Source organism: Fusarium verticillioides, chromosome 1 (genome assembly GCF_000149555.1).
Source record: "Fusarium verticillioides 7600 chromosome 1, whole genome shotgun sequence".
NCBI lineage: Eukaryota > Fungi > Ascomycota > Sordariomycetes > Hypocreales > Nectriaceae > Fusarium > Fusarium verticillioides.
The window spans coordinates 3,353,496-3,373,435 of NC_031675.1; the positions used below are offsets into that span (position 1 = coordinate 3,353,496).

Here is a 19,940-nt window from a genome sequence, read left to right on the forward strand (position 1 = left end):
CATCTAACGTTACCACAATTACAGAACCAATCTTGACTCCCGTCGCTCCCTTACCTAGCCTGTTTTCGTTTTTCAGGTGATGCTACTGGCTGATGAGCTTCTAAAGTCGATATGCAAGCCCCTGGCAGCCTTGCCGAGCCTTGAAAGGTACTAGCTCCGACCCGCTCATCGAAGGACAAGACACATGGACATCATCTTAGGACAACCTTAATAAGTTCCGTTTAGGTCTCCCAACACATCCATCCTCACGTCTACTTTTGTTCTTGCTGGCCTCTTCCTCTTCTCACCTTTCCGTGCACCCATGATCGAGTCTCTTCTTTGACGGGGCTGAAGCGAGCCGTTTCCTTTGGTTGAATTCTAATTGTCCAGTCTCGGGATAACTAACTTTCTTGTGGCAACTTTGCTCCATGTCCTGACATTCCCTTTTCGTGCTATTCAACATCCACGGGCCTTTTTCTCCTCCTCATGACTTTACGCATTTGATCTTGAACTACCTAAGTCAAACACCCATGCATTCGACGGATTTTTCTCTACAGTTGTAATACAACCGCTTGCGCATCCTTCTGTCGATATGCAATTGCCATGGGGCGGCCGCGACGGTCCGGGAAATGACACCTTGCTACCGACATCCAACATCCCTTCCATCACCGGCCATGCTGCGGATGGCCTTGATTCCAAGGATGGCGATCGTCCACAGCGCCCAGGCCGTCACGTTCGAACCACGTCTTCTGATGCACGGGTTAGTCTCAACATGCGCAGCTTCTGTAACATACTCGATTTCCATGGACCCAAACTAACCACTCCACCAGAACGTTGCCGATCATTTCTCCTATATGACCCCGAGCGAAGCCGCAGCGAATTTACGGACATCGCTCACCCTTGGCCTTACTCCAACAGAAGCTCTCACCAGACTAGGCGAATATGGTCCGAATGAAATTCCTCACGAAGACCCAGAGCCATTATGGCTACGATTCGTTAAACAATTCCAGGAGCCCCTTATTCTGCTGCTTCTGGTTTCGGCCGGTACATCGCTCCTCTTGGGAAACATGGATGACGCTATCAGTATCACAGTCGCTGTGACAATTGTCGTGTCCGTCGGGTTCATACAAGAGTATCGTTCTGAAAAGTCTATCGAGGCTCTTAACCACCTTGTGCCGAATCATGCCCACCTCGTCCGTGGTCAGAGCAAGACGTCGTCATTGGGGAAGACTGCTACCTGGCCACCGCGTATAGATGATGCCGATTCAGCCTTGACCCCGGGCTCTGTCACTCCAGTCAGTGATATTCTGGATGCAACATCTTCCAAGGTCATGGCTTCTCAGCTGGTCCCTGGCGATCTCGTTCTGTTTACCACCGGTGATCGCATTCCTGCCGACATCCGTGTTACCAAAGCCGCAGACCTAACGATTGATGCCTCAAACCTCACTGGAGAGACGGAGCCTGTGAGGGTGACGGCTGAGGCACGTAACCGTGGATTCGGCTCATATGGTCTCGACAAATCACAATTGCCTCGACCCAACTCTCTTGCCCCCTCTGAGCATGGAGATTCTCACGGAGATGGCATTCATAACATTGCATATATGGGAACATTGGTGAAGTCGGGCCACGGTCAGGGTATTGTCTTTGCGACTGGAGGCCATACACACTTTGGAACTATTGCTGTTAGCGTTTCTGGTACCGAGAGTCCAAGATCACCGCTTCAGTTATCCATGGACGACCTTGGCTCGCAGCTCAGTAAAGCTTCATTTGTTGTAATTGGCCTCATCTCAGTTGTCGGTTGGCTACAGGGGAAGAAGCTTCTTGAGATCTTCACTATTTCGATATCACTTGCCGTGGCCGCCATCCCTGAAGGTCTGCCTATTATTGTAACTGTCACATTGGCCCTGGGTGTTCATCGCATGGCTAGGCATAATGCGATCGTCCGAAGGATGCCCAAGGTCGAGACTTTGGGCTCCGTGAATGTAGTGTGCACTGATAAAACAGGTATGAAATCGGGCGTCATTCGCGGAGATGAGCTAACAGGAGCGTTCAAGGTACCCTTACTACGAACCACATGACAACTACTCGAATGTGGTATTTTGGAGCTCAAGAACCTGTCCCGGTGGAGTCTGATCACGATGATGTTGAAACGAATCCAGACATTAACCAGGCCACCCTTAGAGTGCTTCGCATAGGCAACATTGCGAATGACGCGCGACTTGCTCAAAAGTATACAGAGCACGGCCAAGCCGCAACAGCTGTACTTTCGTCGACGTTAGGACGTGGTCAGGTTTCCACATATACCCGCTGGGTTGGACAACCCACTGACGTTGCCATGCTGGACCTCCTTGATCGCTTCAAGGAACACGATGTCAGAGAATCTATCGGCCCTCGAGTGAGCGAGACGCCTTTCAGCTCTGAACGAAAGTGGATGGGTGTCACAATTGGATCCGAAACAAAGGGTGACAAGGAATTCGCTTACATGAAGGGCTCTGTCGAAAAGGTTCTGGCGGCATGTGACAGCTATCTCGAAAAGGATGGAAGGGAAATTGTACTTGACTCTGCACGTCGCCAGGAGGCCCTTCAAGCCGCCGAAGCCATGGCTGTCCAAGGTCTCCGGGTATTGGCATTTGCCAGCGGTTCCGTCACGCGCCCATTGAGAAGCAAATCCGCAGCGCGCAGCAACCCTGGTTTCGATCGAAGCGAGAGTCCATCTTCTCACAGTCCAGAAGACATTTACAAAAACCTCACCTTTGCGGGTCTTGTTGGTATGCGTGATCCTCCGCGACCCGGAGTTGGGCGTTCTATTAGGCGCTTGATGCGAGGTGGGGTCAAGGTCATCATGATTACTGGCGATGCAGAGACGACAGCGCTTGCCATAGGAAAGCAACTGGGCATGAACATTGCAGTCCCTAGCGGACATTCAGGCGGCCAGAACACTGTAAGGCCTGTGCTGCGCGGCGACGAGGTTGACAGGTTGTCGGAGGAAGATCTAGCGCAGGCCATGCAACACACAACCATATTTGCACGAACGAACCCAGACCACAAGCTGAAGATCATTCGAGCCCTCCAGTCAAGGGGCGATATTGTCGCCATGACTGGTGATGGCGTCAATGATGCGCCAGCTTTGAAGAAGGCAGACATTGGTATTTCCATGGGCCGCCATGGCACTGATGTTGCAAAGGAGGCAGCAGACATGATTTTGACGGACGATGACTTTTCTACGATCCTCAGAGCCATCGAGGAGGGCAAGGGTATCTTCAACAATATCCAGAACTTCCTGACCTTCCAACTCAGCACAAGTGCTGCCAGTTTGGCACTTGTTTTCATTTGCACCTGCTTCGGCTTTAAATCCCCTTTGAACGCCATGCAGATTCTGTGGATTAGTAAGAGCAACAGCTGATGTGCAGTCTCACCCAAGCTAACCGGCATACTATAGACATTATCATGGATGGTCCTCCAGCTCAGTCTTTGGGTGTTGAAAGGGTAGACCCTGATGTTATGACCAAGCCTCCACGAAGACGAGGAGATCCAGTACTTACCAAGTCGCTTATTACACGCGTTCTCACATCGGCGGCCATAATTACCATTGGAACAATGCTCATCTACCGTCGTGAGATGATGGCTGATGCACAGGTCACCCGCCGTGACACGACGATGACATTCACCTGCTTCGTCTTCTTCGACATGTTCAATGCTTTGAGCTGCAGGTCAGAGTCTAAGTCGGTACTTCAGGGCGAAGTTGGACTCTTTTCTAACAACTTGTTCAACTGGGCTGTGTCTCTCAGCATTGCTGGACAGTTGCTTGTCATCTATTTTCCTTGGCTCCAGGAGACTTTCCAGACGGAAGCGCTTGGGTTTTTTGACCTCGTACGACTCGTTCTGTTGTGTAGCACGGTATTTTGGGCGGACGAGCTGCGAAAATATCTCAAGTATAATAAAAGGCGTTTTGGAAACGATTATAGCCAGGCGGTGTAATAGGGGGTACCATTTCTTATTGAGAGGGCCAAGGGGTTCATTTAAAAGAGATATATTTAGCATAAAGATATAAACATTGTACAAAAGTAACTTGTTGCACAGCGAATGCACTGAGGCAGTATATTATAAAAGCTCGAAGACAAACCCATATCAACCGAGATTTGAGTAAACTATTCTGTCAATACTTCCTTGCCATGTCCTTCTTCCAGCAAGAGATTGTTAGCCATGGACAAGTCATTCAGTTTCGGAGTACAGGGTAGGCATCCACAGCCAAAATTGCGGGGGGAGCTCTCGTAGTGAGAGAGAGGCTGCGTGGCACCAACAAGGCAACTCCAGCTGCGACAAGTCTCTTTGCGCTGTAAGCCACACGTCTCTTCTTCATTCGCCCTGAACGTAGAGAAAAAGAAGCAGAAGGCAGAAATGCGCCGCCGGAACAGGACATCTTAATGACAATGTCAGGCCTTCAAAACGGCATTTCCAATAGCGAACACCCTGTCGTCGAAACACCAGTCGCTGTCTCTACTTCGTTCCTTGACAATGCCAACACCGAGTCCGAGATTCGTGAAGCGCTCGCCTCCTTGCATGCCCAAGAGGCTTCTATAACGTCCCGCCTCGATGCTCTCGTGGCTTCACAGGCTGATCTATCCCGCGATCTGGGGCGGCTGGATCTGCTGCGGGCTGGACTGGGAGCGCAGGTCATCGCCGCACGATCAATTGGGAATGATATGCTAGCAACGGCAGCAGATACGGCTGGTCGACTGAGTGACAGAGTCAAGGAGTTGGACCTCGAAAAGAGCAGAGTCGAGGAAACGCTAGGTGTGGTGGAACAAGTCGCGGAGCTCAAGGCTTGTGTCAATGGCGTGGTGGGTTCCATGGGAGCGCCCCAAGACTGGGAGGCTGCTGCTGGATACATATCGAGAGCAAGCAAGGTCCCAGAAGAGATCACAAAAGGTTCATTCGCTGTTGGCATAGTACCCAGCGTCGAAGTCCCCGACCCGCCATGGGTGACATTGGAAGAAGCCAAGGAGAGTTTATGTGGCCTCTTCTTGAGAGAGTTTGAAAAGGCGGCGGAGGAGAGTGATGGTACGAAAGTCACTAGATTCTTCAAGCTCTTTCCCTTGATAGGAAGAGCTGAGGTCGGATTGGATGTCTACGGAAGATATGTGTGCCAGGGAGTCGCTGGAACCGCTCGAGCGACACTCAAAGATGCCATGAACGGACAGCGTAGGGAAGGCTTCTTTTATGCTAACGCCTTGACGAAATTGTTTGAGCACATCGCCCAGATTGTCGAAGGCCACGGCGGGCTTGTAGAGCGTCATTATGGCTCTGGAAAAATGGTTCGCGTCATTGAACGTTTACAGATGGAGGCGGATGTCCAGGGTGGTATTATTGTCGACACCTGGAGCGATGAGAGAGGAATTGATAGGACTCTTACCGACGTCAGAAGCTACCCATTCTCGTTTCTAGTCCAGAGCTTCTTACCCCAGCCCCCTCGTGGTGGCACACCAAGGGTGAACTCGCCAGCCATAGGGGTAGGCAACAATCACCGAGAAAGTGAGGATGAGGGTGTCAATATGAGAGAAGTTGATGGCCTCCTGAGTGAGATTGCAGTGATGCTTGGACGCTGGTCATTGTACACTCGATTCCTCGCCGGCAAATGCAAGGTATGTTTGACTAATCAATCTCCAAGATAACCAGAAACTTATACGTCCCAGAACTCCGACACACCAGATGAGGCGCCTCTTGTCATACCAGACGTACTTGTCAAATCAAATCTATACCGAAAAGTATCTACCAAGCTCACATCCCCTTACAACGTCATGACTACTTTCTTCTTCCGCCGTTCAGTTGAAAAGGCCTTCCAGCTGGATGAGTATCCTACCGGTCTGTCATTAAGCCTGAGCAGGCAGATCGAGGGTAATGCCCCGTACATTATATTAGCGGTGGACGATGTCATGTACATTGTGAATGCAGTCATTCAGAAATCTATTTCAACATCACAAAGAGATGTCATTGCTTCTGTCGTCCCGACAGTTGGCCGAGTGCTTGGCTCCGACTTTGTTGGTATGATCCAGCGCAAGATGAGAGATGAATCGTATCCCAGACCGGTCGTCCAGGGGGGATTCCCACCTGAGGACAAGATCATCCAGTTCATCGTTCTTATCAATAGTCTGGACATGGCCAACGAGTATTTGACTCGAATCATCACGGGACGGATAGGGCAATCGAGTCATCTGCCCAACGGTGATGCTCAAAACGGCCCCCTCAAGGATTCGTTCCCATTTGAGCGAGATGTTATCTTTGTTGCAAACGCGCTACACACTCTTCAGACTTCGTTCATCGGGAAAACGACCGAGCTGCTCAACGAGGGAATACAGGTACTCTTCAACCAGGTTGTCAAGCTCCGTTTAAGGCCGGTCCTGACAGATACATTCCGTGATGCGGACTACACCCTGTCGGAGGACGACATTGCAGATATAGCGCAGCAGAACGACGAAGACGAGGATGAACTCATGGAGCAAGTTCCCCGACTGTTCGAGCATGGTTGGGATCAACTCATGAAGCCAATTGCACGTTTGATGACACCTGGGACATACACCATTCTCCTTGACACCACAGCACGCTACCTCTCCAAGATATGGGAGAAGAAGATCATGGGCTATGCGGGCCGCACAAATGCTCTTGGTGCAATCAGACTGGAGCGTGATTTTATCGCGTTAGTAGACATTGTATCTCGTGGCGACTACGCCGTGAGAGAGGTATTCGCCAAGGTCCTGCAAATACTCATGGTCGCCAACATGGAAGATGACGAATGGGATGAGGTTATGGCCCAAGATGGGGAAGACGATGCCATCGAGTGGGTTTTGACTGAGGAGGAGAGGAGGCGGGCGAGAAGTTTGGTTAGAGGATGATTCGACATTTAAAGATATTCAAGGACGTAAAGAGACGGCGTTGATTATAGAGAGAGAAAAAAGAGTCTAAAGATATGTAAGAGTAGAATCGATGCAAGCGAGTATTTCGTAGTTTATGGTTGGTGAGCCATTGATAGCCAGCACCAGGATGAGTTAAAAAAGCGAAAAAGGATAAAAAATTTCGATTATTGCTGTCAAACCTTGCAGCAAACTGCCTTCTCTAGACAATCATTTTTCGCACATGCTTGATATCCTTCGTTTTTAGGATACCTAAGGTAGGCTTGAACTTTCAGTGGCCTTCCCCTAACGTGCCACTGAACAAACCCGACATTAGGGGCACCAGACCTCAGGCACTCGCCGAACTTAGTGCCCAAGTCCAGCAGTTTGGATTGGGCATTGCCCTTCAGCTCTGAGTCACTCTCAACCATCAAAGTCTGGCCAGAAGCTCCATTTTAGCTCGTCATGATGAGTGAGCATGAGGCCCAGTGTGATGAAAATTTCTATCACCCAACTATCACAAATCCCGAGTCACAGACCTCAATATCATGGTTTCCCAAGATACTTGCTAACACCTATACTTTCAGAAAACACCATCTTCTACTTTCTAAAGCGAGATTTACAAAAAATCACCAACCCCTCTCCGATATTGAGATCACCACTAACATCACAAACATTTGGCTCTCAAGCTGCGCCCACCATGGAGACAAGGATAGTAAAAGTCCCGAGCAAGGGCTCCCTAGGCCAGTTTCGACCTGGCCATGGACTCGCAAAGTTGAATCACTGGGAGGTTCAATGTGAAAACAAACCCGCTCTTGAGGCTCTGCAAGATGCTGCTCACCTGCTACGGACCAAGGACACGCCTGTCGCATTCCCGACAGAGACTGTATATGGCCTTGGTGCAGATGCTACTCGGACTCCCTCAGTTAAAGGAATCTATTCGGCAAAGGGACGGCCTTCAGACAACCCTCTCATTTCACATGTTTGCGACCTGGAAATGCTGCGAGAGTATATCGGCCACAGTGATACAACTGATCCTATACCTCAGCGATACAGGGCTTTGATAGAGCGTTTCTGGCCTGGACCCCTGACTATTCTTCTACCTAACCCGGCCCCGTCGAAACTAGCACCTGAGGTGACAGCAGGCCTCAAAACCTTTGGCGTGCGAATGCCTTCTTCAACCCTCGCCTTGTCTCTTATCAAGCTAGCTGGTGTACCCCTGGCGGCACCATCCGCCAACGCTTCCACCAAACCTTCACCCACAGCGGCACAACATGTAATGGACGACCTCAACGGAAAGATCGAGCTCATTTTGGACGGTGGACACTGTCAAGTGGGTGTGGAGAGTACTGTTGTGGATGGGCTGTGTGACCCCCCCGTCGTCCTTCGTCCAGGAGGTATCGGTATAGATGAGCTACGAAGCTGCCCTGGCTGGGAGAATGTATCAATAGCTTATAAAGACAAGAGCGAAGAGGGAAAGGCTGCACCTCGGGCTCCAGGGATGAAGTACAAGCACTACAGTCCAAAGGCAACAGTAGTGCTTTATGAGTCGAGTTTCGGAAAAGGGGTCAATGGAATAGCTTCTTTCGACTTGAAGGCGACCAATGGGGCGGTCAACGGCCATGCTAGCAACGATGAGCGGAAGGGTAGGGTTGTTGGGGTTATTCGCACCCAGCGATGGAAGTCGGGGGCTGGTCTGCGATGCGCCAGCTTTCACCATCTCACTGACGTACAAGGAGCGGATGAGGATGACTCGCCATTCCAAGTATACGAAGGCGATCTGTTGGACGAAAAGGAGCAGCCAATCGGAAAGATCTTGGATATCGATCTGGGCAGAGGCACTGAAGGAATTGCGAGAGGTCTTTTCGCAGCGCTCCGGGAGTTTGATCGACGAGGCGCAGACACCATCTTTGTTGATGGTATAGAAGATAGAAGTGATATCGCAGCGGCGGTCATGAACCGGCTCCGCAAAGCGGCTTCAGAGACTAGAGCATGAATGATCATATCAATTAGAACACCAGCACACCTGTATAAAAAAAACCCCCTCCGTTTCTTGACCCGGTATCAGCCAAACCAGACCAGACCAGACCAGACCAGACCAGGCCAGACCACTGGCGCGTTGTCTACCTCTTTTGATTTTGGTTTTGCATGCGGCGCTGAATAACGACAAAACTCCTGACTCTCCACACATAAAACCCGCCCCATCTCTACAGACCCTGACGGAGCCAGTCCGCCAGTTTGGACTTTCCTAGCTGCGCCAAGTTGTTGACGCCCTGTTCGCTAAGGTCGATGCGGCCGACGGGCATGTCTTGAGTGGGTGCTCGACTAACACGCTGGGTGATGATAGTAGGATCAGTTTCAAGAATGATGCCATCGTCGACAATCTCATCAATAGCTAGCGAAACAAGGTCGTAGTTCTCGACAATTGTCCTCTTGTCGACGGATTGTCTGTAGTACTGTGTGAGCGGTGCTTCAATGGTTTGCGCGGGCTCAAAAGAAAGGAACTGACTTGAAAAGGATGTGGAGGGAGTCCCGCAGAGCGAGGATGGTGTTGTATAGCAGAATCTCGTTCTCGTCGACACTGCCAACAACATACATCATGACATCTGACTCCATCTTGTACAGCACAATTCGGTTATCGTAAAGAATGATATCGCCATTCTGCTTGGCAGTCTTGTCGATAAGACCCTTCTCGAAAGCCTTTTGCGACTTCACATCGGAGTAGGGGTTGGCTGAGGAGCTTGTGGGAGCTGTTGGTAACAGTTGTCAGCTGTCGTTGCGCTCACTGGCAGCATAACGAGGGAAGCTCAGGGGAGGATGGAAGTACCATTAGGTGCTGAATGAGGTGGCTGGAAGTACTTTGCGAATATCCGAGAGCCATCTTCAGTACTGAGGATCAGGATGGCCTGAACCGAGAAAAGTGACATCCCAGGGGCCATGATTGCAATCTGCTGTAGTGTTTGTTGCCTTGTAAGTGCTCTCCCTCAATGGTGGCCCCTTCAGATGCCAACAATGCCACACTTAGGGATACCCGGGACCAACGTTTGACCGCTCCGCATGGCCGATCGTCTTATCTTATCAGAAGCTCCCTGACAAGCAACCCCTCGCGTCAAACACTTTACGCGTCTGAAAAAAGGAGACGCGACCCGTCGCCCAGCCAATCCCTACGCGGCCCCTCATCTTCGCTACCAATCTCCCAACATCAACAGTAGCAAAAGACAAGGGTCAAGCCAAGTCGCTTCTTCCAACTTCTTTGGCATAAACAAACAGACATTCCAAAACGAAAATGTCATCGCCTACGAAAAGGTCGACACGCAGCTCAGCGACTCCTCGTCGTGCTGCCCGCAATTCAGAGACCCCCCGTCGAGGAAACTCTCAGCTCGATGCCCCTTCGAGCCCCTACCACTATGCGTCTTCGTCACCAGGACCAAGCAACCAGAATAATCTCCCCCGAGATGTGTCTTCGCCATTTGGTCATATGACGAATAGCCAGAGCGATGCCCATACTCAAAGCGACCTGGATCCTGAAAGAACACCTCGAGCAAACCCAACCACACCGGCCCATCATGGAGGTAAGAGAACTGGCTCAATTCAAGCTTATCTTACCTAACTGACCACTATAGGATCTTCACCCGTCCACTATGATCCTAGCTCCAGCCCTGGCAGGTCACTGCGACAACAATCTGAGCTTCGAAGTGAGAGCAGCGGCTTGTTCTTGGGTTCTCAACTCGGCACCCCCGCACCCCACCGTAGAGGCGATATCAACTCCGATGCGACTCGAACGCCCCGTGCTTCTCGGCGAGTGATTCTCGACGATGCTGGCCGTGTAGTTCGTGAGGGCCCCGCTGATGGATCTGATGCCGCTTCTTTCGCGAACAGGGACCCCAATACGTCAGAGGCTGATGTTCTTGGTGGACAAGGACAAAGCCTTATCTGGGGCACGACTGTCTCTATCGACGATACCTTCGCATCGTTCAAGGAATTTCTTCGCAACTTCACACAGAAGTATCGGATGTACCGCGACGGTGCGTCAGATGAAGACGTCCGGAACGCTCCTGATGCAGAGTCAAAGCCATATTGGGAGGCTCTGGAGAACATGCTGCTCTTGGGAACGACACGACTTTATCTTGATATCTCTGACCTGAATCTATATCCACCAACCCGAAAGCTATGGCATCAAATTCAAGCCTACCCCCAGGAAATTGTGCCAGTCATGGATCAGTCCGTTCATGACATGATGGTCGAGATTGCACGGGCTGAGACTTTGAGAACCCGTCAATCGCAGAGCAGCGCTGGCCATCAAGCCTCCCAGCAGAGCACCCAGAGCTCAGAACCTGTCTTTCCCAGCTCAGATAGACCCGAGGAGGCGCCTACACCCCGGACACAGCCAGATCAACAACAGCAGGCTTCGCTGGAGGATCAAGTAGCTTCATCTATTTATGTGGTTCGACCATTTGGTCTGGACAAGACCACTAACCTGAGAGATCTGAATCCCTCTGGTAAGTTATACTCTACTATACTTATCCCTTCCTTCGACTAACATGGACCAGATATGGACCGCTTGATCAGCATCAAGGGACTCGTTATCCGCACAACCCCCGTTATTCCCGATATGAAAGATGCCTTCTTTCGTTGCAATGTTTGCAACCACTCTGTCAATGTTGGCCTAGATCGTGGTAAAATTCGCGAGCCCACCGAGTGTCCTCGTGAGATTTGCAAGTCCAAGAACTCCATGTTGATCGTGCACAACAGATGTTCCTTTGAGGACAAGCAGGTCATCAAGCTTCAGGAGACACCTGATGCTGTACCTGCTGGTCAGACGCCTCATTCAGTGTCGGTCTGCGTTTATAACGAGCTGGTCGATTTTTGCAAGGCTGGTGACCGTGTCGAGTTGACAGGTATCTTTCGTGTTAGCCCAGTTCGTGTCAACCCCCGCCAGCGTGCCCTCAAGAGCGTGCACAAGACATATGTTGACGTTCTCCACATTCAAAAAGTCGATAAGAAGCGCATGGGCGCTGACCCTTCTACGCTCGGTGTCGCTGGCGAGGAGGAAGCTGAAGCTGGAGAGAACGGCATCGAAGAGACACGAAAGATCACGATTGAGGACGAAGAGAAGATCCGGGAGACAGCTGCCCGTGATGATATCTACGAGCTTCTTGCTCGTTCCCTAGCTCCCTCGATCTACGAGATGGACGACGTCAAGAAGGGTATCCTGCTGCAACTCTTCGGGGGCACCAACAAGACGTTCCAAAAGGGTGGCAGTCCCAAATATCGAGGTGACATTAACGTCCTCCTCTGTGGTGACCCGTCGACAGCTAAGTCGCAGATGCTTTCTTATGTTCACAAGATTGCCCCCCGCGGTGTTTACACGAGTGGCAAGGGATCCTCAGCCGTCGGTTTGACTGCGTACGTCACTCGCGACCCAGAAACAAGACAGCTTGTCCTCGAATCTGGAGCCCTGGTCTTGTCCGACGGCGGTGTCTGCTGTATCGATGAGTTTGATAAGATGTCAGATGCTACACGCTCCGTACTCCATGAAGTGATGGAGCAGCAGACCGTCTCGGTCGCCAAAGCTGGTATTATCACCACTCTCAATGCGCGAACCAGTATCCTCGCCTCAGCAAACCCTATCGGCAGTCGGTACAACCCCGATCTTCCTGTTCCTCAAAATATTGACCTCCCTCCTACCCTCCTCTCACGATTTGATCTTGTGTACCTCATCCTGGACAATGCCGACGAGAAGAACGATCGACGCTTAGCCAAGCATCTATTGTCGCTTTATCTCGAGGACAAGCCCCAATCCGCTCCGAATAAGAATGATATTTTGCCAGTCGAGTTCCTTACTCTCTATATCTCCTATGCGAGATCCAAGATCCAGCCTACCATCTCACAAGAAGCGGCCCAGGAGCTGGTCGACTGCTATGTTGCCATGCGCTCCCTTGGACAAGATGTCCGCGCCGCTGACAAGCGTATCACTGCCACAACCCGTCAGCTTGAGAGTATGATCCGTCTCTCGGAAGCTCATGCCAAGATGCGCCTTGCCGAGACTGTCACACGTGACGACGTTCGCGAGGCCAATCGTCTCATTCAGAGCGCTCTCAAGACCGCCGCCACAGATGCTCAAGGGCGTATTGACATGAGTCTCCTCACCGAGGGAACAAGTGCTGCTGACCGCAAGCGTCGCGATGAGCTACGTACCGCTCTCCTACGCCTCTTGGACGACATGACAGCTGGTGGCAACACCGTGCGTTGGACTGATGTTGCTCGCCGACTGAGTGAAGGCGCCAGCATTCCTGTCGAACAGTCCGAATTCAACGACGTGATGAGGGCTCTTGAGGCGGAGAGCGCCATCATGATCACAGGCGAAGGAGCAAGAAGGACCATCCGCAGAGTGACATCTGTTGCATAGAAATGATGAGTGTACGGGGCTCACTCGACGTTGAATGATATACCATGTAGATGAGTTGATGAAGGTTACTAGGATCAAAGGTTGTACGATGATAAACCTCCTGGCTGGGTCAGGCGTTGGGCATATTTGTGGGTGATAGATAGACGTGGACATGTTTAATTTGATTAATGCTATGTATGGTCAATCTACGAGCCTTGAAACTTGTACCGGGGTGCTATTGTCCGGTCTGAGCCCTTTCTTGACTTCAGTAGCAACGTCCAGAGCATCTCTTAGAGTGTCGATCAAGTCTTGTTCATTTTCCAGACCAGCCGAGATACGCACGCTTGCTTCCCTGACTCCTAGTTCATGCATATACGCCTTCTCGTCGGGTTTCTTACCAAAGACGACCATGTTGTACGCAAACATGATCGTGACATGTCCGCCAAGATGAGGGCTCGGATAGAAGCCTGCCCTGTCGTAGAACGCTGTTGCAGCTTCAACATTTGAGAATTCAACCGTTAGGAGACAGCCGTATCCAGGCTCTGGCAGCTCTGGCGTTGCTCGCCTTAGAATTGCATCGTAGTTTGACTTGCTGCTAAGTTGACTAGGATATTGCACATTGACCACAGGAGAGTCTGGGTCCAAGCTGGCTCTGCTGAGAAAATTGGCCATGGCGAGAGCGTTCCGGTTCAGAATCTTGGTACGTTCAAGGAGATCCTTTGAATTGGAGAGTAAGACTTTGGCATCGGAAGCAAAGAGCTCATTATGATGAGACTCTTTGAAGAGAGCCCGAAGGTTATGATAATGGGGAGAAGTGGGATTTAGGACGGTGGAACCGCCCATGACATTGGCATAGCCACTGAAGGACTTGGTGAGAGATGAAAGGAGGACGTCTGAGCTGGATAGGACGTCTACATTGGCGAAACCACTGATTGTGTCGTCGATGATGAGAAAGAATCCATACTCTTCGGACTATCGAATGTCAGCAAGTCCACCCGCAGCAGCAGCAAGGGCAGGGCAATATGAGATCCGCTTACTAGTTCCTTCAAATGTTTCGTATCAACAGTTTCCAAGGTTGGATTTCCGGGAACCTCCACAAATGCATGGCTAACAGGTCTTCCCTCTTCCTTCTCACGCTTTAGCCAATCCTCAAAGGCCGAAAGACCTTGTTTATCAATCTTTCCGAAATGCTTCAATCCTTGCGGGCATTCTTCTATAAGATGGTGGTATGTGTTGTGGAAGACGATGCCCAGCACGACGATAGTGCCAGGTCGATGCTTTGTCAACAGAGAGCTGGAGTGGAAGATAGCAGCCATGCCCGTCGGGTACAGAAACACATCGCTTGGTGTACACTTGACCTTGTTTGCATCAACCGGTGCACGACGGAGAAGGTCGACGATCCTCGCCCGGAGATCACCATGGGCTTCGCTCTCGGGAGTCCAAGTTGGAGACGGGATAGGGCCATTTTCAACATCAAAGGGAACTTCCTTGATAGTGTCTATGCTTTTGAGAAGATCCTCAGCTCCACGAATAGAGACTCCGAGTCCTGGATTCTGCCAAGTGAGCATGACAGCTGGCATGGCCTTTGGACAGACGAGAATGACATATACTCTATGGCCTGTTATATCGACGCACTTGAGAGTGACGTCTTGGACTGTCAAGCGTTTGTCTCCGCGGTTCTCGTGGGTGATATGATGAAGAGTATATGGCCATATCGCTGGGTTAAGATAAACCAACGCAGCCTTGTCGGTATGGCCAAGACGTTTTGCGATCTCATGCCCAAGCTAAAGCCAGCGTCATCAGTACACTATTCTCAAACCTATATGGACTTACTTGAGCAGAACCGTGCGTGGGCATGAAGCGAGGATATATGTGAAGAAGCCTCTTCATAGGAGCAGGATCGCCTTCTCGAATGGCCCTCGCCACATCCCATCCTGGAAGATTAGTGATAACACTGTAGGGAGTTTGGGGGGGAGGAGCATGTCCAAATTCGGACTGGGTCTTCAGTACGACCATGATATATAAGTGAAATAGTCAGGTCCAACCAGAGCAGTGAGTAGAGCTGTGCGATACAGTTCGAGAAACACCATCGTGTCCAAGTTGACCATCAGAGTCTTTAAATACCTGCTGTATCGCAGACTAGTGCACCAATCCTTCGAATCTCTATGGATTTAATCGTTTCCGTGTCCAGTGGTCTCGACCTGCTAATCATGCACCAACTACTAAGTTAGTTAGTTACACCAAAGTGACCTTTACAGTAAAGCTGCCAGGTTGGGCTAGTTAGTGCCACTTTACTCACAGAGACCGTGACCTAGAATCAGTTATAACCTTGGAGATTGACAGCCTTGGCGTCGATACTATGCGTATCGCCAATCATGGATACCAACTATCATATGATGGACTATGAGCTATGAGCTGCAGTGGCGGCTACTAGTGGGAATGAGGCTACGCAACTCCGTACTGCCGCGGAGGTAGCTGAGGGTCATGGACTCAAATTCTTGTGGTCATCATACTATCGATGAAGTGGAAGTTAAAGAGATTGCAAAGAGGATTGGTGAAAGTGGCTGACTTGTTGAGATTACCAAGACCATCCTCAACATATGACAGAAATCGATAACACCAAGACTGATGAGAGTCACTCGTCGACTAGTGACCAATACTGCTCCTTCTGTACGGATATGCTTTTTAACTTTGCCGGGCTCACTAAATACATTACTCAACTTTCTAAACTAGGCACCTAGCCACTTGACTTATCACTTCCACCTCTTCAACTGAGGAACTCATATTACACAAAAGGGAACCGAATCAAGCCTTACACAACACCCCCCATCAAGGCCGTATCTCAAACACCGCTACAGAAATGCATGCAACAAAGCCTACCAAGACCAAGACTCCTTGTCCCTACCAGATGCCTCTCTCTGTACCCTCGAACCCAAAGTTCGCAGCTACGCCTACGAACAGAGCTATGCAGAGAATACTTGGCCCCCAACGATCGTAGAACCCAATGGCCTTACGTTCTCGGATGCCTTTACTTCGGTGGAGATACGTAAACACAGAGTATGCGAGGCTTGCAACAGCCAGTACAGTAAAGAGGCCAGAAATCCAGAAATGGGTAGGTGTGGGATGGCTACCGAAGTTGAGTAGCGTGACAGCAATTGTGCCGATATATATAGAAAACTCGAGCTATCGAACGAAGCGTATTAGTAAATGAACACCAACTCTACAGTCAAAGTACTTACCCATCCCAAGAATGTTCTTTCAGCCGCAAAATAGACCTTGGGCTCCACGCGTACAGGCACATAGATCTTCTTGCCGGGGGGTGCCTTAAACTTCTTAGTCTGGATAGGATCGTGCCCAAACAAGGCTTGCAGCCGGTCACTGCGTTCAACCTGCGTGCTTCTAGGCGCGGGAATAGCAAGCTTCAGCGCTGAAATCACATTTTCCCCAAAATGTTGTCTGACATGTCGAGTCTTGGCAGAAAGCAAAGCCGAGTAATAGCGCCATCCTCCACTTCTCTTGGCTTGCGCCAGCTCGTATCTTTCATCATACTCATCATCGGAGTTGTAAATCGCATAGTCTTCATCGGCCGCTGGAAGGTCTGTCATCTGGCCCTCCATGTCAATAGGAGGGAGCTCACGGAGACCACGGGCGCCCTGTGCGCTCGACTCGCCGTTAGTGCCATTGCGGCCAGAAGCCTGCAATTCCTCATCATCCGAGTCAAGCTCTTCGTCGTCATCAGATGTATTTGTAGTACCTGACAACCCGGGTCGTCGAATGCCAAAGTCATGAGTAACGGGTTTGCGGATGTCTACGTCCATCTGAGGCATCCAGAAAGGCAGGAGGTTGATTCTATCAGGAAACAATGTCGCCGTACCGTGGATGAACTTGGAGAACTTGGGTACGGCCTCCACCAGGTGAGATGAGATAAGCTGGCGAACCCACTCAGGTGGTTTCTGACCGGACTGCGTCTGGAGCTTGACCTCAAGGACGGCATAAGGGAACCGCTCAATGTCTTCAGCAGGCAATTGTGAAAAGGGCCAGTCAACACCGATATCCATACGGCGCCAGTTGTCTCCAGAGCGGACACGGCCATCAAGATTGTCCTCCCGTACCATTGTGAGCTCCGTATCCAGCGAAATTCGGACGCGGGCATCAGCGGGGAGCTGGAACGCAGTGCGGTTATAGAAAGATCGGCATACGGGCTTGTAGCCCTTTTTAATGACCGAATATTGGATCTCAGAGGCCAATCGCTCGTCCTCAGCAATGGCTTTCTCAGACTTCTTGCCCTCTTTGCGTGCCTTCTCAAAGATGGCGGCTGGAAGCAGTTCTCCCTTCATGTACGCGTTGACATTTTTCTCCTTCATGGCAAATCGAGCCTTGACAGACTTCTCACCCGTCCAATCTTCACGGTGAGTCTTGCGCTCGACGAAGATCGTCTCTGTCTTCATGCCTCCATACCATCGAAGTCGAATCGCCTCGGCACCTTCAGTTTTCTTCAGCCGACCTTCGTACAAGTCCCAGGTATCGGGATTGTCGTAGTAAATCGATGTGATGGCTGAATCTTCCGGGTCGAAGTCCTTGTTGGCATTGAAGACGAGAACAGGCAAGTGCTTCAGGATAATAAGCTTCAGTTCCGTTACATTGTCAGGGTGCACCCAGTATTTAGTCGTTTGTCGGATGAAGTTGGCCTGGCCTCCACCCGCAGCACTGTCGCCCTTGACGGGATTTCCGCGAGTTCGGACGAGGTCGTAGAGCTTGGACAGCTTGATGACGGCGGCGTCGTAGTTTTCCTTGTAAAAGGGCTTGGCTTTGAGTCGGCTATCGAAAACGGGCTTTAGGTGCCATCCGGTCGTTTTCTGGAACTTTCGTTAGGCAACGGGTACGTGGTTTCCAATGGGTTGAGTCTTACATCGTGCTTCTTAATGATCTTGTAAAACCCGGTGTAGTTGAGCTGCACAAATTTGGCAAGGTCGTGGACATCGGCTATAATGTCGCTGAGGTCCTCTTCGAGAAGCATGAACTCTTCCTCGCTAGGGCCATTCTCGCCAAGTCCACGCTCATTCAGGCGGTTAACCACATCCTTGACTTCGCGTTCGCTCACAGCAATTCGACGGGAAATCTCCATAGCCTTGACCTTCTGCTTGGTGTGAACCTTGTCGAGCTCTGACTCGAGCCTTTCGACGAAGCGCGTCTCGTCATCCTCAGTCCATTCTGGACCCTTGCCGGCCTTCAAAGGGCCGGTAGGTCCCTTGAGCTCATTTTTCAAACCATCGTAATCGATATAATACCACTGATACTCCTGGATAACGCTGGAGCGTAACTGCTCTCCGAACTTCATGACGACGACGCCGGGTCGGACAGAAAGATTTTTGCCGTCGCGGGTGCTGAGCCAGGTTCTGGAACGTGTCTTTAGGTCTTGAACGATCAGCATGTGCGCACTGAAGAAGCTGGATACGACATCCAAGGAACTGAGCTCTGATAGCAAAATGCTGATGATGGGATGAAGAGATATGGGACGTTTGACCACGATGCAGCCGAAGAATTCAATCGACGAATGCTGATGGTACAGATCTTTTGCTGGCTTACCTGGTAGAGATAATAAGAGAAGAGGAGGGCGAGAGAGACAATGTTTTTGGTGTCGCCGAAAGTTACGAGATGACCGAGGCGTAACAAAACAGGTCAGGTCAGGGCTTCCGAGTCGGCAGGTACGGACGAACTATTTTAACGAATATGCAAGGTAACAGTAGCACTGTAAGTCGATTCCAGTGCGGCAGGTACGAGAAAAGTTTCAAGGTTTCCTCGCCTTGCTTGGCCTGATCTGAACTCTTTTGTCGCTTCGCTTTGTCTTGTTATCGTTGGCGTCGAGCAACTGACTTTAGGTCGAGCGTTAGGTGGAGCAACAGGCCGACATTGGTTTAGTTGGCATTGTCACGGTCGAGAGCTCTGTTCGAGACAAGCTCTGAACCTGAGACGATTGGCGAATCATGTTAGTGGCTACAGGAACGTGCACGTCACTGAAGGAAACTTAATGGCGACGGAAGGCTAGGGAGGGACAGGGGAGTCCGACAAGAAAAACTGGTGCTGCTGAAGCGAGGGTCCGCCGCGGCCGTTCTTCCATACCTACGGAGTACAGTGACTACCTAGGCTACCTAGGTACCTAGTTAGTTACCTTAGGTAGGTATTTTAGGCATGCGCCAGCGTCATTTTACAAGCTGAAAGCGCATGGACTACGGTAAGTGAGTTGACCCTGTCCTATTCGCCAATTGAGCCCGTCGGCACCTAAGCTTGTCAGAAAACATATTCCATGCACGTGTAAATGCATGTTACCGGCATTGCACTACAATCCCCCACTGCCCAATTGCGGGAGTGGATCGATTCAGCCATGGAGACCATCTAACTCAGTAACACCTACAAGGTGGAGAAATATGTTGAGGCTCGGTGTCGGATTCGATACCCTGGCTAGCCTGGAGTAATACATAGTAAAAAAAATCATAAAAAATGTAAATGGTTTGGATCACACACATTCCGTAGGTGCCTATACTTTCAAGTTGCGAGTGAATGTTCATACCTCTGCACATTGATAACTTTGATAATATCATTATTTGTAACTGATATAGAACTACCAGTATGAGACGCTCCATAACAAGTAAAGACCCTCGCTATAGCTAATGGGAGATTTATATTCT

General features: G+C 50.5%; 7 protein-coding genes across 11 annotated transcripts; 4 read left to right on the forward strand and 3 right to left on the reverse strand.

Annotated features, from left to right (window-relative positions):
• The first annotated feature begins 193 nt into the window (after positions 1 to 193).
• FVEG_00965 (Ca2+-transporting ATPase) lies at positions 194 to 4,117 on the forward strand. Of its 2 annotated transcripts, XM_018887703.1 has the most exons (4): positions 194 to 739; positions 810 to 1,983; positions 2,034 to 3,365; positions 3,419 to 4,117. In XM_018887703.1, the coding sequence occupies exons 1-4, from the start codon at positions 572 to 574 to the stop codon at positions 3,955 to 3,957; spliced, it is 3,213 nt and encodes a 1,070-aa protein (XP_018743482.1). In that variant the 5' UTR covers positions 194 to 571; the 3' UTR covers positions 3,958 to 4,117. The 2 variants fall into 2 exon arrangements, with proteins under 2 accessions (XP_018743482.1, XP_018743483.1); XM_018887704.1 differs by having other exon boundaries at positions 2,034 to 4,117.
• Positions 4,118 to 4,217: 100 nt separating this feature from the next.
• Positions 4,218 to 7,094, forward strand: FVEG_00964 (hypothetical protein). Of its 2 annotated transcripts, XM_018887702.1 has the most exons (3): positions 4,277 to 4,315; positions 4,417 to 5,621; positions 5,673 to 7,093. In XM_018887702.1, exons 2-3 carry the CDS (start codon positions 4,683 to 4,685, stop codon positions 6,867 to 6,869), a joined length of 2,136 nt encoding a protein of 711 aa, XP_018743481.1. In that variant the 5' UTR covers positions 4,277 to 4,315; positions 4,417 to 4,682; the 3' UTR covers positions 6,870 to 7,093. The 2 variants fall into 2 exon arrangements, with proteins under 2 accessions (XP_018743480.1, XP_018743481.1); XM_018887701.1 differs by having other exon boundaries at positions 4,218 to 5,621; positions 5,673 to 7,094.
• Positions 7,095 to 7,254: 160 nt separating this feature from the next.
• Positions 7,255 to 8,910, forward strand: FVEG_00963 (tRNA threonylcarbamoyladenosine biosynthesis protein). Its single transcript, XM_018887700.1, has one exon. The coding sequence runs from the start codon at positions 7,345 to 7,347 to the stop codon at positions 8,860 to 8,862; it is 1,518 nt and encodes a 505-aa protein (XP_018743479.1). The 5' UTR covers positions 7,255 to 7,344; the 3' UTR covers positions 8,863 to 8,910.
• Positions 7,808 to 9,900, reverse strand: FVEG_00962 (hypothetical protein). Its single transcript, XM_018887699.1, has 3 exons — positions 9,694 to 9,900; positions 9,376 to 9,616; positions 7,808 to 9,314 (listed from the first exon to the last, which is right to left on the reverse strand). Exons 1-3 carry the CDS (start codon positions 9,803 to 9,805, stop codon positions 9,074 to 9,076), a joined length of 594 nt encoding a protein of 197 aa, XP_018743478.1. The 5' UTR covers positions 9,806 to 9,900; the 3' UTR covers positions 7,808 to 9,073.
• Positions 9,901 to 10,069: 169 nt separating this feature from the next.
• On the forward strand, positions 10,070 to 13,556 carry FVEG_00961 (minichromosome maintenance protein 4 (cell division control protein 54)). Its single transcript, XM_018887698.1, has 3 exons — positions 10,070 to 10,438; positions 10,490 to 11,365; positions 11,417 to 13,556. The coding sequence occupies exons 1-3, from the start codon at positions 10,153 to 10,155 to the stop codon at positions 13,273 to 13,275; spliced, it is 3,021 nt and encodes a 1,006-aa protein (XP_018743477.1). The 5' UTR covers positions 10,070 to 10,152; the 3' UTR covers positions 13,276 to 13,556.
• On the reverse strand, positions 13,404 to 15,270 carry FVEG_00960 (hypothetical protein; the record flags this gene model as incomplete). The annotated part of the gene is made up of 3 exons (XM_018887697.1): positions 13,404 to 14,226; positions 14,292 to 15,038; positions 15,088 to 15,270. 3 exons carry the CDS (start codon positions 15,268 to 15,270, stop codon positions 13,456 to 13,458), a joined length of 1,701 nt encoding a protein of 566 aa, XP_018743476.1. The 3' UTR covers positions 13,404 to 13,455.
• A 620-nt stretch (positions 15,271 to 15,890) lies between these two features.
• On the reverse strand, positions 15,891 to 19,109 carry FVEG_00959 (hypothetical protein). Of its 3 annotated transcripts, none has more exons than XM_018887696.1 (4): positions 18,841 to 19,109; positions 18,164 to 18,661; positions 16,494 to 18,110; positions 15,891 to 16,437 (listed from the first exon to the last, which is right to left on the reverse strand). In XM_018887696.1, exons 2-4 carry the CDS (start codon positions 18,590 to 18,592, stop codon positions 16,156 to 16,158), a joined length of 2,328 nt encoding a protein of 775 aa, XP_018743475.1. In that variant the 5' UTR covers positions 18,593 to 18,661; positions 18,841 to 19,109; the 3' UTR covers positions 15,891 to 16,155. The 3 variants fall into 3 exon arrangements, with proteins under 3 accessions (XP_018743475.1, XP_018743474.1, XP_018743473.1); XM_018887695.1 differs by having other exon boundaries at positions 18,164 to 18,669; positions 18,841 to 19,103; XM_018887694.1 differs by having other exon boundaries at positions 18,164 to 19,103.
• Positions 19,110 to 19,940: the final 831 nt, after the last annotated feature.

Coding starts and splice junctions, on each gene's coding strand:
- FVEG_00965 (XM_018887703.1), top strand. CDS start 572: ATGCAATTGCCATGGGGCGGCCGCGACGGTCCGGGAAATGACACCTTG. Junction 1,984..2,033: donor AGTGTGCACTGATAAAACAG/GTATGAAATCGG, acceptor GGAGCGTTCAAG/GTACCCTTACTACGAACCAC. Junction 3,366..3,418: donor CATGCAGATTCTGTGGATTA/GTAAGAGCAACA, acceptor GGCATACTATAG/ACATTATCATGGATGGTCCT.
- FVEG_00964 (XM_018887701.1), top strand. CDS start 4,404: ATGACAATGTCAGGCCTTCAAAACGGCATTTCCAATAGCGAACACCCT. Junction 5,622..5,672: donor TCCTCGCCGGCAAATGCAAG/GTATGTTTGACT, acceptor TATACGTCCCAG/AACTCCGACACACCAGATGA.
- FVEG_00963 (XM_018887700.1), top strand. CDS start 7,345: ATGAGGCCCAGTGTGATGAAAATTTCTATCACCCAACTATCACAAATC.
- FVEG_00962 (XM_018887699.1), bottom strand. CDS start 9,805: ATGGCCCCTGGGATGTCACTTTTCTCGGTTCAGGCCATCCTGATCCTC. Junction 9,617..9,693: donor ACCTCATTCAGCACCTAATG/GTACTTCCATCC, acceptor TGTTACCAACAG/CTCCCACAAGCTCCTCAGCC. Junction 9,315..9,375: donor TCCCTCCACATCCTTTTCAA/GTCAGTTCCTTT, acceptor ACAGTACTACAG/ACAATCCGTCGACAAGAGGA.
- FVEG_00961 (XM_018887698.1), top strand. CDS start 10,153: ATGTCATCGCCTACGAAAAGGTCGACACGCAGCTCAGCGACTCCTCGT. Junction 10,439..10,489: donor CACACCGGCCCATCATGGAG/GTAAGAGAACTG, acceptor TGACCACTATAG/GATCTTCACCCGTCCACTAT. Junction 11,366..11,416: donor GAGAGATCTGAATCCCTCTG/GTAAGTTATACT, acceptor AACATGGACCAG/ATATGGACCGCTTGATCAGC.
- FVEG_00959 (XM_018887694.1), bottom strand. CDS start 18,685: ATGCTGATCGTTCAAGACCTAAAGACACGTTCCAGAACCTGGCTCAGC. Junction 18,111..18,163: donor AGATCATTAAGAAGCACGAT/GTAAGACTCAAC, acceptor CGAAAGTTCCAG/AAAACGACCGGATGGCACCT. Junction 16,438..16,493: donor AAAGAACATTCTTGGGATGG/GTAAGTACTTTG, acceptor TTCGTTCGATAG/CTCGAGTTTTCTATATATAT.